At 35.1% G+C, this 21,685-nt stretch overlaps 1 protein-coding gene across 2 annotated transcripts in view; it reads right to left on the reverse strand.

Annotated features, from left to right (window-relative positions):
• The window catches only part of LOC149784588 (uncharacterized), a 115,461-nt gene that overhangs the window by 17,779 nt on the left and 75,997 nt on the right, over positions 1-21,685 (reverse strand). For both annotated transcript variants that reach the window (XR_016413898.1, XM_089932653.1), the window contains exons 10-11: positions 14,676-14,914; positions 6,808-6,929 (exon numbers count right to left, since the gene is read on the reverse strand). Coding sequence is in view for 1 of the 2 variants with exons in the window: in XM_089932653.1 (XP_089788779.1) it covers positions 6,808-6,929; positions 14,676-14,914 (361 nt within the window). In the remaining variant the exon portion in view is untranslated. The remainder of the gene's footprint in view (positions 1-6,807; positions 6,930-14,675; positions 14,915-21,685) is intronic.

The following is a 21,685-nucleotide window of genomic DNA, read 5'->3' on the forward strand; positions in this document are numbered from 1 at the left end:
TCTGCAAGGATGCTTGTTGTTATATTATTTAAGCGATGTTTGAGACAAGTGTTCCTCGTTATTGTCATTGTAATTATACCTAATGCTAGATCAGCATCATGAGTATGAAACTGAAGGCCTTTCAAGCTAGAGTGTTTTCCATCCACTCTGGTAAAATTATTTGTGTGGTGTTTGAGAAGTCTGGGCTATACTATTTCTTTTATTGCTAACAAGACTTCACAAGAAGAAAATTACTCCAAAATTAAACTAACCAAATATGTAATTGCATATACAGTAAAGTTCACACGAGTTTTCATTTATCATAGTGGGTAACTTTCATCCCCTCCATGCTTACTAAAATGTGGATAGGTAAATACCTACAAACCTCCACAATGCCTTAACAGACATGTCTTTATCAACTCCATCATGGAGGGGGCTTGTCCACATTAGTGACTGACAAGTGAATAGCCAGTGCATGAAAACCACCCTTGAAGAGATCATCAAGAGTAATTTACAGTCAGATACCAGTTCAAGGATGCCATGTAAAGAATCAAGTCATCTTTATGTTGATTATAAATTTTGGACAATAAAAGTTCATTTCAAAATAGTTGATTCAAATGGGTATTTAGGAAAAGTTGACAGGCTTCAATGGAATGTTTCTACATTCAGTTATTGCAGATCTAACTTTTGTGCATTCTCAATTTATTTTAAACAATGTAGCCCAAGATGTCTACATCATGATCCATAGAAAGAAGGTCATTGAGACACTTCTATGAATATTATGAGTTCACTCTATTCAAATAAATCTGTACAAAAGTATGTACCAACTTGATGAGATGTATAATTGTGGCTTCCATTGAACAGGAAAAATATATCCTATTGTTAGCAAGTTAAAGAAGTCCTCAAAGATAGGGACAGTTAAATTCCAAATTGATAACCATAACTATTTATAATTGCAATTTCTAATTCTTCAGGGTGGAGGTGGTGGCTGGACAACAATCAGACCTTGCCTTGACAAAAAGATCTAAATGAGTGAAGAATATATGAACTTCAACAAAAAAATTCAATGCTACTGAAGGAGAATTGTGAATCGTATTTTGTGACGTTTCACTAAAAATCTATTTAGCAGGTTCTGTTTACAGAGATTAGATAATTTCTGAATAAAAAATATCAAATTTCATATCATTTAAAAATAGCAAAAACATGTTCTTAGGTTTTAAACTGAATGTTAAAACCCAGACCAAAATTAAAAATTTAAGAGAGTGTTTACTTTATACTTGGGGTAAAATGTACATTTAGAATGCATTTTAAATAAGAACAAAACAAAAAACAGAAATGAATTACTTGCTACATATTCGAATTTTGTCTGTGTTCTATGGCACAACATCGCAAAGTAGGTTATGTGGTGTAAAGGCAACTGGATTAAAATTCATTGCCTAAAGACATAACAGATAATTAGAAAATACCTTGGTAAAGTAACGAGCTGAGATCTTTAAACTAATTACAGCAACACCTTCCACTAATGCCTAATGGCCTGAAAATCACCTTGTTTACATATCAATAGATAAAGTCCCCAAAAAGTTAGTTTTCTATTTTTAACAACTGTGTTAACTAGGTTTTGGGATCAAATGAGAGATTTAGAAAAGAGATAGTAGAAAATCGACGGGCATACAAAATGAAAGTGAGGAATAAGTTGTAAAATCTACCCCTAAAAGCAGTCTTTAGTTTTTACTTGAATTATCTCTGGTAATTGTCAATGTACTTATAAAGGGTAGTGAATTTTTATTTTGTGACATTTCACATTGATCACCCAAAGTCTCTTTCTAAAGCTGCGTTTGAAGTATGGTATTAGAACAATGTGTTATGTTGTTGTTGCTGTAGGGTTTAACGCCATTTTTCAGCACAAGATAGACTATACATGTTGGCCAGTATAACTGGTGGAGGAAGAACTCTGGAAAACCATGGGGAAAAACACCGACCCACGAGAATCTACTGGCAGGCTTTCTCACATACTCACATTAAATGAGCCTGAAACTTCAACCCATGCAGACAGAGGTGAGATGGCAGTGATCAGGATTGGTGAGCACATTAGACCACTCGGCCACTCGTGGCCCCAAGTTTATGTATATTAGTCTATATTGTATGCATAAAGGTCAGTATAACTGGTGGATGAAGATTCAGTAAGAACCACCACGCCATGGGAAGCTAATGCCAGCTTTCTCAGATACCCACATTGGCTGAAATTCTCTCGAATAATTTATATTACATTTAGGATTATCTGGGATTTAACTCACAATACTGTCAGTGTCTTTTCAATTTTCACTTTGTTTTTTTTTTTTGGGGGGGGGAGGAATACATAATTTGTTGATAAAAAAATTATGTTGTTAGTTACACTTATTTTATGTTATATTTGTTAAGAGAAGAAAAGGAAGGTCAAAAACACCATTTGATCTTATAATGGTTTGGTGATTCGACTGAGACTTATCTAAATATTGTACACTGCCATATTTTCAGAACAATTTATTTAAAATGTTCCAATTCAGTTATAAGCAGATACGAGTTTATTCAATAGGGTTTTGCCATCTTAAGATTTATGTGATCATTTGGTCATTACACTATGTATTTGGGTCACACGACTTCAGTAAGCACACCAGAAGCTGTACATTGAACATAATTTTATTTTATATGAGTACCTAGACTACATTATTGTATTTGAAAAGAAAATAAACTATTTCTTCAGCTACACTTAAACAAGGATTTTTGGTAGTTTGTAGAACTTCACTAAAAGTTACCTAATCCAAAACATTTCAAACTTACACTGAAACAAACTTGAATTGTGCATAAAGAGCCATGCATGGGCATCTTCACACCATATTTGTTAAGTAATGGAACCATTAGTCACCAATGATTTGGCTGAGTAGCCTCAACTTTACAATTGCATCCTTAAGATATTAATTAAAAAATGAATACTGAGCGTTTGAACTTTGAATATTTTAAGTTTGTTTGTTAAGTGGTTGTTGATTCAATTGATTTACTATGTATTGTTGCTGCAGTGTTCATCTGAGTCATATTCTGGCCAAAGTGCATCTTGTAAGAACCAATCAGGCACGTTAACTTTATATGATGTGATGACCAATCAGGTACATTAACTTTATCTGCTGTGTTGACCAATCAGGCACATTATCTTTATATGCTGTGATGACCAATCAGGCACATGAACTCTTATATGCTGTGATGACCAATGAGGCACATTAATTTTTTATGATGTGATGACCAACCAGGCATATCAATTTTATATTATGTGATGACGAATTAGGCACATTATCTGTATGTGCTGTGATGACCAACCAGGCACATGAATTGTATACGCTGTGATGACCAATGAGGAACATGAATTTTTTTACGCTGTGATGACCAGTCAGGCACATGAATTTTGTACACTGTGATGACCAATCTGGCACATTATCTTTATATGCTGTGATGACCAATCAAGCACATTAACTTTATATGCTGTGATGACCAGTCCGGCGCATTAAATTTACAGGCTTTCATGGTCAATTAGGCACATTAACTTTAAATGCTGGGATGACCCATTAGGCACATGAACTCTTATATGCTGTGATGACCAATCAAGCAAATTAAATTTTTTCGCTCTGATGGCCAATCAGGCACATTAACGTTATATGCTGTGATGACCAATCAGGCACATGAACTTTATATACTAGGATGACCCATTAGGCACATGAACTCTTATTTGCTGTGATGACCAATCAAGCAAATTAAATTTGTACGCTATGATGACCAATCAGGCAAATTAACTTATATGTTATGATGACCAATTAGGCACATGAACTCTTATATGCTGTGATGACCAATCTGGTACATTATCTTTATATGCTGTAATGACCAATCCGGCACATTATCTTTATATGCTGTGATGGCCAATCAGGCATATTAACTTTCTACGATGTGATGACCAATCAGAAACATTAACCTTATATGCTGTAATGACCAGTCAGGCAAATTAACCCTTATATGATGTGATTAACAATCTGGCACATGAACTCTTAAAGGCTGTGATGACCAATCAGGCACATGAACTCTTATATGCTGTGATGACGAATCAGGCACTTGAACTTTAGATGTTGTAATGACCAATCAGGCACATAAACTTTATATGCTGTAGTGACCAATCAGGAACATGAATTTTACATGCTGTAATGACCAATCTGGTACATGAACTTTATATGCTGTAATGACCAATCAGGCACATAAACTTGTATGCTGGAATGGGCATTGATGCACTTTAACATTATATGCTGTAATGACCAATCAATAACATGAACTTGATATCCTGTAATGACCAATCAGGTGCATAAACGTTATATGCTGTAATGACCATCAGGCACATGAACTTGATATCCTGTAATGACCAATCAGGTGCATAAACTTTATATGCTATAATGACCAATCAGGCACTTGAACTTGATATGCTGTAATAACCAATCAGAAACATGAGCTTTATATGCTGTAATGACCAATCATGCACAAAAACCTTACATATTTTTATGGAAAGTAAATTACTAAATAAACATTCTTTAATACGCAAGATGACCCAAAACTATTTTATATTAAAAACAGTAACACCAATATCCAACTTAGTCAAACACATTCCATTCCATTTCATACATGCATCAGACATTTAACATGTTTAATGAGACTTTGAACTTAGTCAAACACATTCCATTTCATGCACGCACAATACCTTTAACATGTTTAATAAGACTTTGAACTTAGTCAAACACAATCCATTTCATTCATGTACCAGACCTTTAAAATGTTTAAGAACACTTTGAACTTAGTCAAACACTTTCCATTTCATGCATGCACCATACCTTTAACATGTTTAATGAGACTTTGAACTTAGTCAAACACATTCCATTTCATTCATGTACCAGACCTTTAACATGTTTAATGAGACTTTGAACTTAGTCAAACACATTCCATTTCATTCATGTACCAGACCTTTAACATGTTTAATAAGACTTTGAACTTAGTCAGACACAATCCATTTCATGCATGCGCCATACCTTTAACATGTTTGATACGATTTTGAACTTAGTCAAACACAATCCATTTCATGCATGCACCAGACCTTTAACATGTTTAATAAGACTTTGAACTTAGTCAAACACAATCCATCTCATACATGCACCAGACCTTTAACATGTTTAATAATACTTTGAACTTATTCAAACACATTCCATTTCATTCATGTACCAGACCTTTAATATGTTTAATAAGAATTTGAACTTAGTCAAACACAATCCATTTCATGCATGCACCAGACCTTTAACATGTTTAATAAGACTTTGAACTTAGTCAAACACAATCCATTTCATGCATTCACCAGACCTTTAACATGTTTAATAAGACCTTGAACTTAGTCAAACACAATCCATTTCATGCATGCACCAGACCTTTAACATGTTTAATATAACTTTCATTATTCCCTGAGATCTTATGCTGTCATATACATACAGGACATTTTTCCTACATGAATCATCCTAGCATTATAACTGATGTTTCAGTGGTAGACAAATTATGTTATATGATAGCTATACCAAAGAAGGATGACAGAGTTATCTTAGCATGTTTGGCATTGTGCGCAATAGGTTTGTACATAACGCATACTATGACTATACCAAGGAAGGATGACAAGTGTTATCTTAGTATGTTTGGCATTGTGTGGAATAGGTTTGTATATAATGTTCACATGTGATGTGATCAAACCAGTGTCGACAAAAAATCCCACGTGCATTTTAAGATGAGATCGATGCGGCCAAGTAAAAATATTTAAATGCCTGAGAAAATATCTATGAAAATCATAGTTCGTCTTAAAAGCATAGTTATCCTCATCGATTTAAGTATGCTGAAGAAGGACTAACATGAAACATTAATCGCGGCTTCTTCTGTCTCCTGAATATCCTGTTGAGAAATATTAAATCAAGAGGCATATCGTGTGATCCATGTAGCATACACAATGCAGGAAATATTTAAATATTGCAAAGATAATGGATTAGTAGTTCTGTTTGAAGTAGCACTGGTAATTTATTTTCATGGTCACAAGAGGGGTAATGAAATAACATAAATTATTCTGAAATTCGGCTGCACAAGTTTGATCACCATCTGCTGAACATAACAAGTTTTGACTCTGCTGCCTGATTGTACTTAGCATTTATGGTCATGTGTTTGATGCACATTTAGAATGATGACATTATCTAAACCATGGAGAATCTAAGCCAATTTTTTTTTCACTCATAAGCCAATGTGTTAAATTCATGGTCATAAGAAAGTGCTGATGCTACAACTTTAAGGACAGTGTTTAAAGTAGGATATTCTACACATGCACTTTAATATCCAACTAGCTTGGTATTGTTAGAGGAGTTGGCATCCATTTGGTGCTGAGCACTCAGTTAAAATTTTAGTGTAAGTTACTGATCTTAATACGTGTTTTGGTTTCAGCTCTTACAGGTGGTTGCAATGTCCAATATTTTAAGTACACACATGTACTGTCTTTTTACAAGGCCAGAGAAGTTTTGACTCATGAAATTAAATGCAATCATAATATCATAAAAATATATCTTCATGGATTTGTTTACATGCTAACCAATTTATTTTTATAAACAAATGTTTCGAGTCATTTCTTCTCCTAACTGACGTTATCTTAATTAAACATGTCTTTAAATATTTAACAATTAAGTCTCTCACAACAGGTAAAATATACAAATAAAACAAGAAAAAACTGTAACATTTATGTCAACTGACCTTCTCGTCAATCTCACTGAATGCTCTTGGCTTGGCAATGATGTTTAATTGTTGCATTAACAGCAACATGTGATCTCTGTAGGCATGTATTGCTGGATACTTCTCCTTTGTCCAGATATCATCTGTAAACAGAAAACTGATTTTTAGATAGTTTATAGAAATTCAGATACAGACTGGTCATGATATGCTTTTGAAAACGTATTTATTTTAAAGCATCAACAACGAAATCGTACTTGTAGATTTGGAATAGCAAATGTTGCTTTTAATTTCATTGTCGATATAATGTATGTGAAACAACCTTTAAAACTGATACAAACAAAACAAAAATCAACAAATTAAGGTCATGTATTTTCATACAAGCAATATATTAATCACCTTTCCATAACTGAGTGATACAAGCAGAAAATGTTTAAACATCATGACTCTCCACTAATGGCAACCTATACATTTTATATAATTCCAGTCTAGGACTGGGGATATTTCAGGTCAGTCTATAGCACAATGAATGAATTCATGTAAGTGTGTCAAAGCTATCAAGCAGACTAGAGGATCCTACATGGCCAGTTGATCTAAGGCAAATGCCTTTCAGATCATTCACACATAATTACCAGGTTCTTCCTCCACAAAATATACTGATTAGCAAGTGCTGACTGCATATGCTGCAAAATAGTATTAAATCCCACAGAACCAAATCAAGCAAGCAGACACTAAGGAGTGCAAGAAAACACGATAAGAGGAAACAATATGCAACATCTAGGCAATAGTGAGTGAGGGACACTATTCGTATCAGCTCAGAATATCCAATTTATTAACAAAATACCAACAGTATGCTTTCTGAAAAAATTGAGGGCTGTCTTTTATATTGCTTAATTATAGACACACATATTCTCTACCTTCGATCAGGAATAGCAGAAAATCAGCTACTGTACTCATAGAGGCACGTCTAACATTAACCTATTTATGTACACCAATTGAAAAATATTCTCCATTTGGCAATATGGACAATGGATGTGGCGCATGTCTAAACATCATCGATATTTTCGCCAACTTTGATCAATGCATGTCTTGTGAAATAGACAACATGAGATGAGTCAAGCATGAAGGAGGATAATCTGTGAATTGTTGTTCAGGAACAACCCTGTGCTGCATCAGAAGATCATCTTCGGAGGCAATATCCTGGGCTGGTCTATCAACAGGCTGAGAAAATTGCTGAACCACTATCACTAGGGACACCTTTGAAAAAACTCCATCACATTAGTTAAATGTGGGCAGAAAAGCAGATCCGTACATAAGAAAACTCCGGAGGGTCTCTACAAATAGGAAAGTATTTTCTTGTTCTATCAGCCTCAGGGCTTGGTAATCAATTCCTGGTGTAGAAATGGCATGCTTCAACTTACCAAATGACCAGACCCCTTCCTCATCTGCCACCTTAATCAACAAGTGAAAGAAAGCAGGATGCCTAAAATGAGGAGGTTCCATCTCAGCTTGTTGTGCGTCAAACCCATTCAAGACCACCAAAACCAACTGTCTTTATCCTTCTTTCGCTATCAAGAGGCACACTTTTCATAATACATGTCTCCCTCCTTTACTGGATACATTGGGATAGGGATGCCTCATCCCAGAACTCTTCACACATAGGGAAGAGACTGTTCCTAGTGGCAGACTCGACAAAAGGACAAAAATGCTTTCAGATTTGGGTAAAGAAGATTGTCCCAGCTTTTGTCAAATGTTTGTCCACTATATCAACAGATGTTGGGCCATAACGAGCAACATCAATCTTTTTGTCAAGCCAAGCTCCTAAATTTGTGGTGACATAAATGGCAAGGAAAATTCACATTCATGAAATGGCTGTACACAAGTTATGCTGGAATCAAGAGGATTATGAGAAAGGAAGGGAGTGGCTCTCAGAATTATGTTGTTAGTCTAGCACCTATATGCTAACTCTAGGTACCCAACAGGGTTGATCAGTACCTTCATAAGAGGAGTGTATCAACCCAAAAGCTTGTCCCCATGCCAAATATGATATAATGAGCGGTGACCAGTACTCGTACACTTGTGACCTGTGTTTGATGAGATGCAATTGACTCATCAGGTGTCTGATCTGCAGAAGCATCCATTATCAGATTATATATGGCTAAATCATAGCTCACTTTTTCCAAGATGAATCAGTCCACATATTGTCATCGCAGAACAATGAGCTCCAAGAGGGATTAGGGACAGCATAACATGTTCTCTACCCTCACTGAAAAGGATGCTGCTCATACTTCAAGGTGGTGGGGAGCCTGAAACTTGATCTCTGCCCTTGTATTTCCTCTCTTGGGAAGGATCCTAAACCTAACACTAACAATCGTTGACTGGGTAGGAACCATGGTCTATGTATCCAATGTGACTTCCAATATGTTCATGGGATTGAGGAGCTAATCTTATTCCGAGAGGAAGAAGAAGTAGTCTATTTTCTCCTCTTTTTATAAGTTTCTGATCTTTTCAAAGTCCCAGACCTCAACCATCCATAAGCAGCAATAGAGAGGGGTGTATCTCATGAAACGTTTATATACCCACAATAACATACCCTTATTAATCCACAACAAATAATCTCTGCAAGCAAGGGACAATAATTCCTAATGATCAATACATTATTTAGGAAAGACACAGGACCTGAAGACAAACACTATGTAATAGCAGCAATAACTTACATACCCCGTATGTTTGAAATAACAATGATGAATGGTGTGGTCAGATTCTGTCAAATATTAGCAATAGTTGACCTGAGTATGGATGACAATAAATGTAGTGAAACCAGCAAACTCAACATACTTTAATCTTATAACCTCCTAAGCTGTGTAATGCAGCTTTAAGTCTCAAGTGAGACATGGGCTAGGCTTAGCATAGGATAATGGAGAAAATTAAACTGATAAATTTCAGTAACCCATATCATTACAATGTTGTTGAGTGAGCTGGGAAAGTGGCCATTTTTATATAAATATGCATCATAGACTGCACTGACCTTCTATGCATTGCTTAACTAGTGACAGTGTAGGGGAATTTGTGATTTAATAATGTGCTTCTGTTGCCTCACCAAGCATCTTGATGCCATGTGTATAAGAAAATTCATATGGTTGAGAGTCAAGCCCTTGTAGTCTGAACAGATAAACTAATAAATCCAGTGGAAGGGTTCAAAAGAGGACAACAGTTTAAAGACAAGGGTAAGTACCAAGACAAGGGACAATTTTCCATGAGCTAGAACCTGCTCTTAGTAAGGAATGCAGGGGCCATCATGACATATAATGGACATTATGGTCATACGGTGGAACTGTAGATAACTAGTTTAGATTGACCAATAAGCCAAGCATTTTAGTAACACAGCCTGTTGTAGCTACATCAGCTTGGAAAATACAACATACCTTTCATGAAAGTGACTCAGTTGGGTACTTTGTTCAAACATATAAAAACTAATGGAAGGTATATTTTGGAATAAAGGCCTTTAATCATGACACATTAAAACTGCCTATAAGTCCACTGTATTCATATGTTATATATCTTCCTCTCCGTGAAGGAGGTAGGCATCTGAAATCATGAAGAGTGGCCCTTTATTGTGATTTGAGTTAATGTCTCATAAGGGCATAATTTACATCCGAGGTTATCAAGAGACAGATGTGAGTTTGGTCTCACTACTGGAAATTCCATTTTCCACTCTTGGACTGTTAAAGTGTTTAACCTTCCTGTCCAATTATTTATGTTCAACACTTCCCTGGGAAAGAATTTTCTATCCGACGGCTTGATTTATTTGAGCAGGTCATGCAGGCTTTTCATTAATTGGTTGTTTAACTTTTTAGCTGATGAGAACGCTGAACACCATTGGAATCTCTGGACCCCGATTGAGGAGATCGCTGATCCGTAACATTTGCACTTAAGTAAAGCATTCAACTCAGTAAGCCTTTATGCAAGACGAAAAGGGTTGGGGAAAGATTTATTAATTAGGAGCATTCCATATAATTGAAATGGATATTAACTTCCTGACTCTTTAGATGTGAAACTGGTGAGATTAAAGTTGTGGATTGCCATTCTATCTTATTGCAAACAGTTCCATGAAAGGTCAACCAGAGCAATTGCAGATTTGACTGAACGGCAAGGGGTAAATGGAGCATTCTGTGCAACATTTGAGAATATCCCAAAGAAGAATATAGAGATTTGGGTATTTGTTTTTTGATATAACTGACAAGAGTCAAGTTGTTGAAAAGAATCAGAATATCCTTTCCATATTCTATTCCGTGCCATATTTGAACATCATCATATATGGCTTTTATCTTGAATAGGTTGATTTGGATGGAGCACTATTTAATAGAACAAATTATGCTCATTTCTGAAATGAGGGCAAGAGAAGGGCTTCCAAACCCATCATCATAGCACTGGTATATAATGTGATTTCATGTGGTTGATCCTCCAGAGGGATGCTGACAATAATCTAAATGAGGTTATCCCATTTACTGAGACTGGTCCAGATGTAGCTTGGAAACTTTGCTCATTTAGTCTATACTGCACAGTTTTCAAGGGGCCCTCAGTGGCCGAGTGGTCTAAAGCGCTCTCCATTACGGATCACTGCCATCTCACCTATGTCTGCGTCGGTTTGAGTCTCGAATTCAGCCAATGTGGGTATGCGAGAAAGCTTGGAAGTAGCTTCTCGTGAGGCGGTGGTTCTTTCCGGAGTTTTCCCAGTTTTCATAATGGTGTGCATGTCCTGACTATATATTCCTGCAGGAAGTGTTCATAATGGTGTGAATGACTGAAAAATTTATATTACTGTAGACAGTTGTCATAATGGTGTGCATGTACTGACTATATATTCCTGCATACAGTTTTCATAATAGTGTGCACGTACTGACAAATTATATATTGCTGTAGACAGTTTCCATAATGGCGTACAAGTGCTGACTATATTTTTCTGCAGGAGGTTTTCATAATGGTGTGCATGTACTGACTGTATATTCCTGCAGACAGTTTTTATAATGGTGTGCATGTGCTGACAAATTATATATTGCTGTAGACAGTTGTCATAATGGCGTGCAAGTGCTGACCATATTTTCATGCAGACAGTTTTCATAATGGTGTGCATGTACTGACAATATATATTCCTGCAGACAGTTTTCATAATGGCGTGCAAGTGCTGACCATATTTTCCTGTAGACAGTTTTCGTAATGGTGTGCATGTACTTAGTATATATTCCTGCAGACAGTTTTCATAATGGTGTGCATGTACTGACAAATTATATATTGCTGTAGACAGTTTTCATAATAGTGTGCAAGTGCTGACCATATGTTCCTGTAGACAGTTGTCATAATGGTGTGTATGTACTGACTATATATTCCTGCAGACAGTTTTCATAATGGTGTGTATGTACTGACAAATTATATATTGCTGTAGACAGTTTTCATAATGGTGTGCATGTACTTACAATATATATTGCTGTAGACAATTTCGTAATGGTGTGCATGTACTGACTATATATTCCTGCAGACAGTTTTCATAATGGTTTGCATGTACAGGCCAATTATATATAGCTGTATACAGTTTTCATAATGGTGTGCAAGTGCTGACCATATGTTCCTGTAGACAGTTTTCATAATGGTGTGCATGTACTGACTATGTATTGCTGCAAACAGTTTTCATAATGGTGTGCATGTACTGACTATATATTCCTGCAGACAGTTTTCATAATTATGTGCGTGTACTGACAATATATATTGCTGTAGACAGTTTTCACTATCATATTGTGTAAGTACTGATAATACGTCCTCCTGTAGACAGTTTTCATTATAGTGTCCATGTACTGACAATGAATCTTTCGGAAGTGACTTTTCGTTAACACATATCGCTTCAAAGTATGTGCAAAACTGGTGCAGTTTGATTCACAAAGCATTATCAGGATTTGTTTTCTTCATTTCTTTAACATTTTTAATTTAGTGGAAGAATTGCTAGGGTTGGCAATGAGAATGTGGCCCATCAGCCAACTGGAAACACTTATTTTTGGTCTAACTTTAAAACCTTTGAAATCATCAATATAATCATCATGTAATTGCCGAATGAAATTGTCATCTTAAGATGCACCAAACTGGGAATCAGTCATTTTAAGTTTACTGGTTAGCCCATATTTTACACACATATTGGTATAGCTTCCTTGATGCAAGGTTCAAACTATGACAGAATGCTTGTTCCAGGGAACAATGTGCCAATCAAATTTAGCTTAATGACCGGTCATCCGAAGCTAAAGAATTCAGATGCATAAGTAACCTGCATGAAAAAGATGAATGTCATGACGAACACTGTAATATCTTAACTGTCATGGCTTGTGTTGCGACAAGCGCTTTAAGGATTAATGGTTATAAAAGAGTTGTATCCAATATAGAGCACATTTTATGTGTAAGACTTTAAATTTGTGGGACTTCTCACACATCACCGTTCTTCAAGTGTCCAAATGCATACAACTTTTGTGCGATTTGCATGACCTGCTGCATCTCTATTAATGCTATGCAGATCAGTTGTAGGCTTCATTTCAAACAAGGGCTGAAACATCTGCACTAGGATTAATAGAAGCTAAAATCGTGATTTTGTTCAATTTTTTGCCCTGACGGTGGTGCTCACTGTGGTCCACTTGTGTACATATAAACAATGTGAACACATACACAATCTATCTTTCGCACATTTCAATTTTCATGATGCTAAGAAAAACATTTCTGCTGGTACATAAATACTTGGAATTTAAGGAAAGCATATTTTCAAAGAGTAATTGGTACCTCGTTTTCTCAATTCATGGTTAGTCTCAAAAACATTCACACAAATCTTGTTACAATGACATGTATTTGATATGGATTTTGACACTCTTCTTAAAATCTAATCACATTACAGTTATTGTAAGTGTGTATGCAATATGGTAAAATATAATGAATATATAACAGATAGTTCAAAATAGAAATAAGATTCATGCATAAAACATAAGCAATACTGACCCAGTTATCGTTTGACTGGGTTACCTTCCAAGAAATATACCTGCATACTAATTTTGTAATGTGTATGTGAAATTAGGTAACGCAATATATAGCAGAGCAGGTAAAGGATATGTAATCACGACTTATGGATCACATTAACCTAGTATTTGTATGGCTATCTTTGCTCATGAGATGCATCCAAATATCCGTTTTCATCTGTCAAATGTGAAATGGAAAAATTACATTGAGGGTTTAGAAAACAAAATCTCTCCAGAGTTCAATTAGGTCACTGCGTTAGTTTTGGAAAATCTGAGATACCATCCACATACCAATATTTAGAATAGCAAGTTAAATAGGGATGTAGATATTGAATGCATAATTAAAAGATGAATGAACAAATGAAAATACAAGTTATTACTTGCCCTTCCAATTCTGTTGGTGAGATGAGACCCTTATTTTAAAAACTTGCTTTAGAGACAAGAAAGTAACATTTCCTTCTCCTTGGAGTCAGATCATTCCTGTGGGTGTGCACTCCCAGTGGGCCGGAATGTCTGAGCATCATTGTCAGTAGCGTTGGCGAAATATGGTTCAAAATATGTTGCGTATAACAAGCAAACAGCTGAAAATACATGTCACACATTAATGTGCAGTAGGTCACAAAGATCATATTCAGTGTGGTTGAGTTATGTTTGTTTAGATGTATCTGCATATCAATAACCCTCAGTGTAGATGAAATATGGTCCTACATATTGAGGATATACTGAACAAACCAATGAGAGAAAGACCTTCTGTCCTGACGAAATATCATATACCTTCTTAACTTATTTGGTGAGGGACAAAATGAAGATATATTGTAAAACATGGAAGAATATAAGATATGTACATACCAACAAGATCTAAAGTAAGGATTCCTTTCTCCTTGAAGTCGATCCAATTTTGTCTGATAGCGCTGTCAGCATGAGTGCCAGAGATGTTTGATTGAGAGCCATTGTCAGTGGAACTGGTTGACTGAGTGCCATTGTCAGCAGAACATTCTGATTGGTCCGAATGAGCATTGATCAGGGACTTCAGGGCATCAATCAACCATATTGGGTCCAACACAATGTTCTCTCTCAATATCTCAATACTGAAAAGAAACAATATGTCACATGATTTGAAATTAAGTAATGACTCTTTTATGTGATGTAATCTAAGATTCATACTTAATGCTTAAGTCATCTATGCTGGTCTTAATTTTTGCCCTTTATTTTTACACTGCATTTTTCAAAAGCAAAACAAAACATAATATATATCAACCTTACTTTATATTTAACGTTTGGATCAATTAAATAAATATATTTTGTTAAATCAGAATAAAACAGTTACATCCTTTTTGCAACATTATAATTTGAATTAAAGTTTCAGTTGATAAATACAACCAAACATTTAATTCCACAGAGTGCTAAACTGAAGGAAATGCAAAAAGAAGAGCACAATGAATGGAACATTAAACCCCTGAACTGCGTAGAATAGTCTTCTGTGTACATAACTGAGATTTATGTACCAAAACCAGTTCTCCTATTCGTCAGTGATCTTGACTTCTGACCTTTGGTCCCAGACTAGACTTGTCCCATACATCAAAATAAATCCGTCAAATACATTTAGTCCAGGCGATAGGATGTCAAACAAATATTTTTGTGCAGAAACTATCTTCATTCTTGAAACCACAGTAACATTTACCTTTCAACCTTATAAACCAGAAATCTATATGCTTCTTCCATACACCAAGTGCAAAACCTGATCACTACAGATGATGGAGAACAGAAGTTGTTATCTAGTAACAATGCGCTTTATTTCAGTCACAGTGAATTCGACATTTGATCTTTTCGAACCAAAAATCTTCCTGATCCCAAGTACGAGTCATCCACAAAGTCTGTTAGCTGTAAAGGTGGAGAATTAAACCTTTTTGTGCTAAAACCTCAACATTATTTGGCACCTTTCCTATCACCAGGAAAAGCCATCCTCAAAGTCCACTAACTTACAGATGGTGGAAAACTGAAACTATTGTTTGGAAACAAGTTATGTTCATTCAGGGACACTAACCCTTTATATTTTAACCTTTGTCTCTGAAATCAATATGCATAACTAACTTGTTTATTAGCCCAAGAGCAACTAATCAACTGAGAATGGCAACTGAGGAATGCTAGAGAGCTTGACTTGTTATGTGAAATCAAAATTGAAAACAGACAGAGGAACATTACTGCATACTATGCTCCATATTATATGTAATAAGTACAGTATACTTTTAACTGGTTGATATAACGCAATCTGATATATCAGTACTATTGGTATATCACATTGTCATCAGTCCATGGTGCAATAATACACATATATAAACATTCCTGCAACTGTGTTCTGTTGATTCTAGGTCTATATAGTATCCATTCATTAGTGACATATTGAAATAACAACATAAGTTATTAATAAACTCAATTTTCCAAATGAATTTAATATGGTACACAATTCCGTTGCAATCCTTTCTGCTTTCCGTTTCCCCTCCCCTCTCATACATAAGGGACAAAATAAGCACTAACCTGGAGTAGGATAGAAAATAAATTTGGGCTGGATGAAAACCTTGAAACTTAATTTACACCATGTAACTTATAAGACTTTGAAGGTATGTGTACACTTTTCCTTGTGACTTATCTACAGTGTTTATGTAATCAAAGATACGAAGTTGCAATAACTTCTCGACACTATATGGTACATTTCTTGGTTACGAGGCACACATACTGTAATGTATGTAATGCTTTGTTGTTCGTGTTGTTGCTTCTTAAACCTATTACAATGTTTTAAAAATCGATTATTATTATTATTATTTAGATATGAACTTTTCAAAAGCCCACCCTTCTCTCTCCTCTCTCTCTCTCAATTATCTATCTATCTATCTATCTATCTATATATCTATATATATATATATCTATATATATATATATATATATATATATATATATATATATATATATATATATATATATATATATATATATATATATATATATATATATATATATATATATATATATATATATATATATATATATATATATATATATATATATATATATATATATATATATATATATATATATATATATAGATCGATAGATAGATAGATAGATAGATAGAGAGAGAGAGAGAGAAAAAAAGAGAAAGATGAACTATCATAGCAAGATACTGGAGAGAATCCACGAAAAGACACTTGTGTCATACAACAATTTCTCTGGACATATGAATGATAGTAAAAGTTATGTCAAACTGACCAAAGGGAGAGAGACAGAGAGAAACAAAGGTATGGTCAGTAGTAATGTTAGTTAAAACAGAATACCCCATGACCTAGTGGTTAGAAAGCATCTCCACCGGAGGCGGGAGGTTAAAGGTTTGAATCCTAGGCGAGTCACACCAACAACTTGCAAAAATGGTACTAATAGCTGCTTCAACGGCACTCAGCATTAAAAGATTAGCGCTAGGATTGATATACCTGGTGTCAGGATAATGTGATTGGGTAGGACATCATACTACATGTTTGCGGCATGATGCCTCTGTGCTAGATATCATTCTAATCTGCCACACTGCATATATCATAGAAATATGACTGCAAACTTGTAAAAGCTACATAAAAAACACAAATCACACACACACACACACACACACACACACACACACACAACAGACTGACTTAGATCAAATGTAAATATATTAAAATGTTTTAACTATCTCTTTTTTGTTTGTAATTTTGCTTAGTTTCTATTCGACATTAATTTTCATGTGCCTGGATGTGAATGGCTGTGTTCACTATTCAAGAAGTTTTCCATTTGTTTGTAGAGCGCTACTTTCTTCATTAAATCCATCTTTCATGTTTAAACCGTGTCTCGTACACTGATTTAATCAATGTGAATGTAAATAGAAACTCAAACATGAAATCAATCAACGTATCAACATACAACGGTGATTGTGAATAGCCACAAAGGCACATAACTACATTTTTTGGTTTATACACTCGACAGGGATGTGAAGATATCAATCATTAGGTCAATACCAAGCTGCCTGTAATCAATCTTAAGTCTGTTCAAAAGGAAAGTATGTGCATTTGTATGTGATATAAATAAAATATATGTATAGTATGTACGCTGTATCAATAATATACCACTGGTCGTATAAATATTTCATTGAAAAGAGACTCGTCAAGCCTTGTTCCCATTTAATAAAAAATGTATTCATCTCCTGACATATCGTTTATATAGCATACATACATCCTGTATATATATATATATATATATATATATATATATATATATATATATATATATATATATATATATATATATATATATATATAAGCCCTGTAACTGGAATCTTGATAATGCTAAGAATTTTTTTTTTTATAAATGCAAATAAACAATATTATAATGCAGGTTAGAGACTTTTTAATTCATGATCTATAGGGATTGGAACCCGGGCCTATATTGAAATGGCACCCTTTGTATTGCTTGTAAGCACCATCTCCATTACCATCTTGACCATGCACACATCACCAAAAAATGGACAAGTTACAGACACAACTTAATGTCAACCTAGTAATTAGTTCTCATCTAACCAAGGTCATTCTGACTACATAAGAAAAAAATCAAGGTTATTGGTATACTGAAATAATTATAGAGGATTACAAAAATACACCAAACGGAACAGAACATGCTGTCTCTGGCTTCTACAGGAGATTGCCTGCAATATTAATATAACTTTTATAAATAAAAGTAAATAGCGTTATCATACAGGTTAAATAACTTTTTATTCATACTCTATGGAGATCTTAACTTGGGTATTCAGGTTAACAGCACCCATCACCTTGCCTAGAAGCATCAACCACTATACCATCCTTTGACCATACATACATCACCAAAAAGTGATGTTACAAGTTGGTGATATAATCATCCATGTAGGCATGTCAACATAGTAAATAATTCTCATCTATGCAGAGTCATTCTGTATTCTCATGACAGAACATTAAGGTATATTCAAATAATTATAGAGGATTACAAATGAATAATAATCAGAATGGAAACGTGCTACCCCTTGATACAACAGGAGAATGCATGATAACACTAACATTAATTTTGTAAAAGCAAAAGAAGCATTATCATACAGACTGAATAACTTTAATTTTGAATTTGTACGATGTTTATGATATTGTTATTTATTCATATTTATAAAAATTATGTTAGTATTATCAAGTATTCTCCTGAAAAAATCAAAGTGCCATTCACGCATTTAAATTTCAAATGTATTCATCTCATATTTTGTAATTTGGTCTATATCTAATAGATTATTAGCATTTATATAAATAGATTTAATAGGTATTTGTCCTAGGATGCTTTACATATAAATCTGTTCAGCTATTTCACAAAAGTCATTTAAAAGTTATTCTAGTTCTTTTAGCAACTGTGTTGCAATGATGTTCATTCCTGGACACTGTCAAAGGGACAAACTAAGTTCTACAGCAATTTTGAGGGTACTGTTTAAAAGGTTTTTTTTCTTTCTCCATCTTTAATTAAATTAATGGTGGCAATATCTGAAGTCTAATAATCTGTACAATGTACACAGGTCATCATGCCTGTATGCTTTCTATCAAGTTTGATCACATTCTTGTCAACAATTCTGGAAAGGTCATTTCATGTTTGTTTTTTCATTGTTTATTTGTAGTAACAGTGGCCATATTTGAAGAGGGACTGGTATATGCTTTCAATCCAATTTCAGAGAATTATTTTCGGGCTTTTTATTGTTAGAATGTCGCTTATAGGGTATTACTATTTTTATAGTGCTGGACATATTTTATAGTGGACATGCAAGCCTTGGATGTCAAAATGATCTGTGCCATAACTAGTTCAGTAGTTTTCTATAAGCTAAATATAGCAATTGATGATTTAATCATAATGGATGATGCATGAAGGATTGGCCTCATGGCTAGGTGGGTGAAAACACTCAATAATAACATGCGAAATTGAAAGAATGAAAGGGTACATGTAAGCAATTTGCTTAATACATGTGCCAAGTTTGATTGGAATACCTTAATCATTTCATGCTTCATAAATATATGCTTCTCAACAGACTAATTGCAGCCAGCCTGCAATAGCAACAGTTGTATATCCTCCCCCACGAATTGCATATCATTGGGATATAAAAGTGTGTATCCATCATTCAGAAATGGCATTACTCTGAAATTTCAAATATTGAATTTCCCACACTTACATTGCTCGCTTGTTTTAACGACACACCCTAGTAGCTAGCAAACTCTCTTATAGCACACAGACACCCAATTAACTAGCAAACTCACCTATAGCATACAGACAGACACCCAATTAACTAAAAAATTCACTTACAGTACACAGACAAACATGGATCCCATGCCAAAAATAGGCTTTTATTTATTCAACATTTAAAAACTGCAATCAATTTTTTTTAAAGTGAAACCAATCTCTTGTTGCATAGTTGAAAACAGTTGTTAGGACACATTGATTGACAGCATTTCCTCTTGTAGATAGGCATCCTTCTCCAGAACTGATGGTATGTCTGTGAAGAGGGGAGATGAGTAATGGCGAGGGGGTTGGATAAATTAAATCCGAAGCCCCTCCAAAATTACCTTGATCACCCAATCATTATGAGGTAATATGGTTATCCAGTAAGCCTGAAATTGCAAGTACGATATATGCGGGCAGTGGGGAGGGTATATCAATGTCTAGAGTTAGGATGTCTGATGGAAGAGTAAATTGGTTTCTTGTCGCCTCTGTATGGTTGCCTCATAGCATGGTTACACTTCCCTGGCACTGGCTGAGATCTACACTGCACAGTTAACTGAAAAGATCTCATGTCCCTGGTCTGATTATTGTCCCTCCTCAGTGGCTGATTTTTTTCGAAGCACATGTGGGATGAGCGGCCGGTTTTAGGTGCATTTCTTAAGCTTCCTGCCTCCGATCTTCTTAAATTTTCCCTCCAAAGATTAACAGTGACCCAAACAGGGACATCCATAAAGCCAGGGTATGATGCGGCTTGAGCGATTTGGACCGCAAACATGTATCACGTCATATCAGGTCTAAGTTGGCCAAAGCAGCCTTCGCATCCTGTGTAGAGTCCTGATCTGTTTCCACTTGCAACTCTGAATAAGCCATACCATATGGCATTGATGATTCAATGATGTCCTCTATGACACTGTCACTAACTCTCCCATGTGGATAAGCAGTGAACATATGAAAGAACGGCACTGCGGTAATGGCCGGCTGGTTTGCCATGTGTATGGTCAGCCTCCGTCTATAACTGGTACCATCCATTCCAAAGACCTGTTTGGGTGGACAGAATTTTCACTGAAATTTTTATCATAGTAAGGGAATGTCCCACTAAGATAAATTTAAAGTTGGATCGTCAAATTTTAACACTAAGGTGGCTTGGATTGTTGGAGGAATAATATTCTTGTTAACAGCACAGCAGTGAATCTTCAGAACTAGTGACAACTGCCAGTGGCAAGGGAAAGTAATGTGCACGAGTTATTGAACTTTGTCTATACAGATATACAGGAAAGATGATTATGTCTTTTAGTAGGGCTGGATTTGCTAGGTAGTAGGATTTTATACCTAACGTTAATGTCATTGCAAAGAGTTTTGAAGGATAAGCACTATTTGCAGTTTAAAACATCTGTGGTACACATATACAAGTTATGCTGGATCCCTGACCAACTCTAACAAATCTAATATGAAACCTGGATCCAAATCAAATACTGACAAGTCAGCATCTGGATTTCACCGTTAACTCATATTTCCTTAACGTTTGCTTGTATTCCTTAAGTCTGTATTTAAGGGTTATTATCATA

The sequence above is a fragment of the Sinohyriopsis cumingii genome, chromosome 14 (assembly GCF_028554795.1).
Source record: "Sinohyriopsis cumingii isolate HCF-2022 chromosome 14, ASM2855479v2, whole genome shotgun sequence".
NCBI classification, from domain to species: domain Eukaryota; kingdom Metazoa; phylum Mollusca; class Bivalvia; order Unionida; family Unionidae; genus Sinohyriopsis; species Sinohyriopsis cumingii.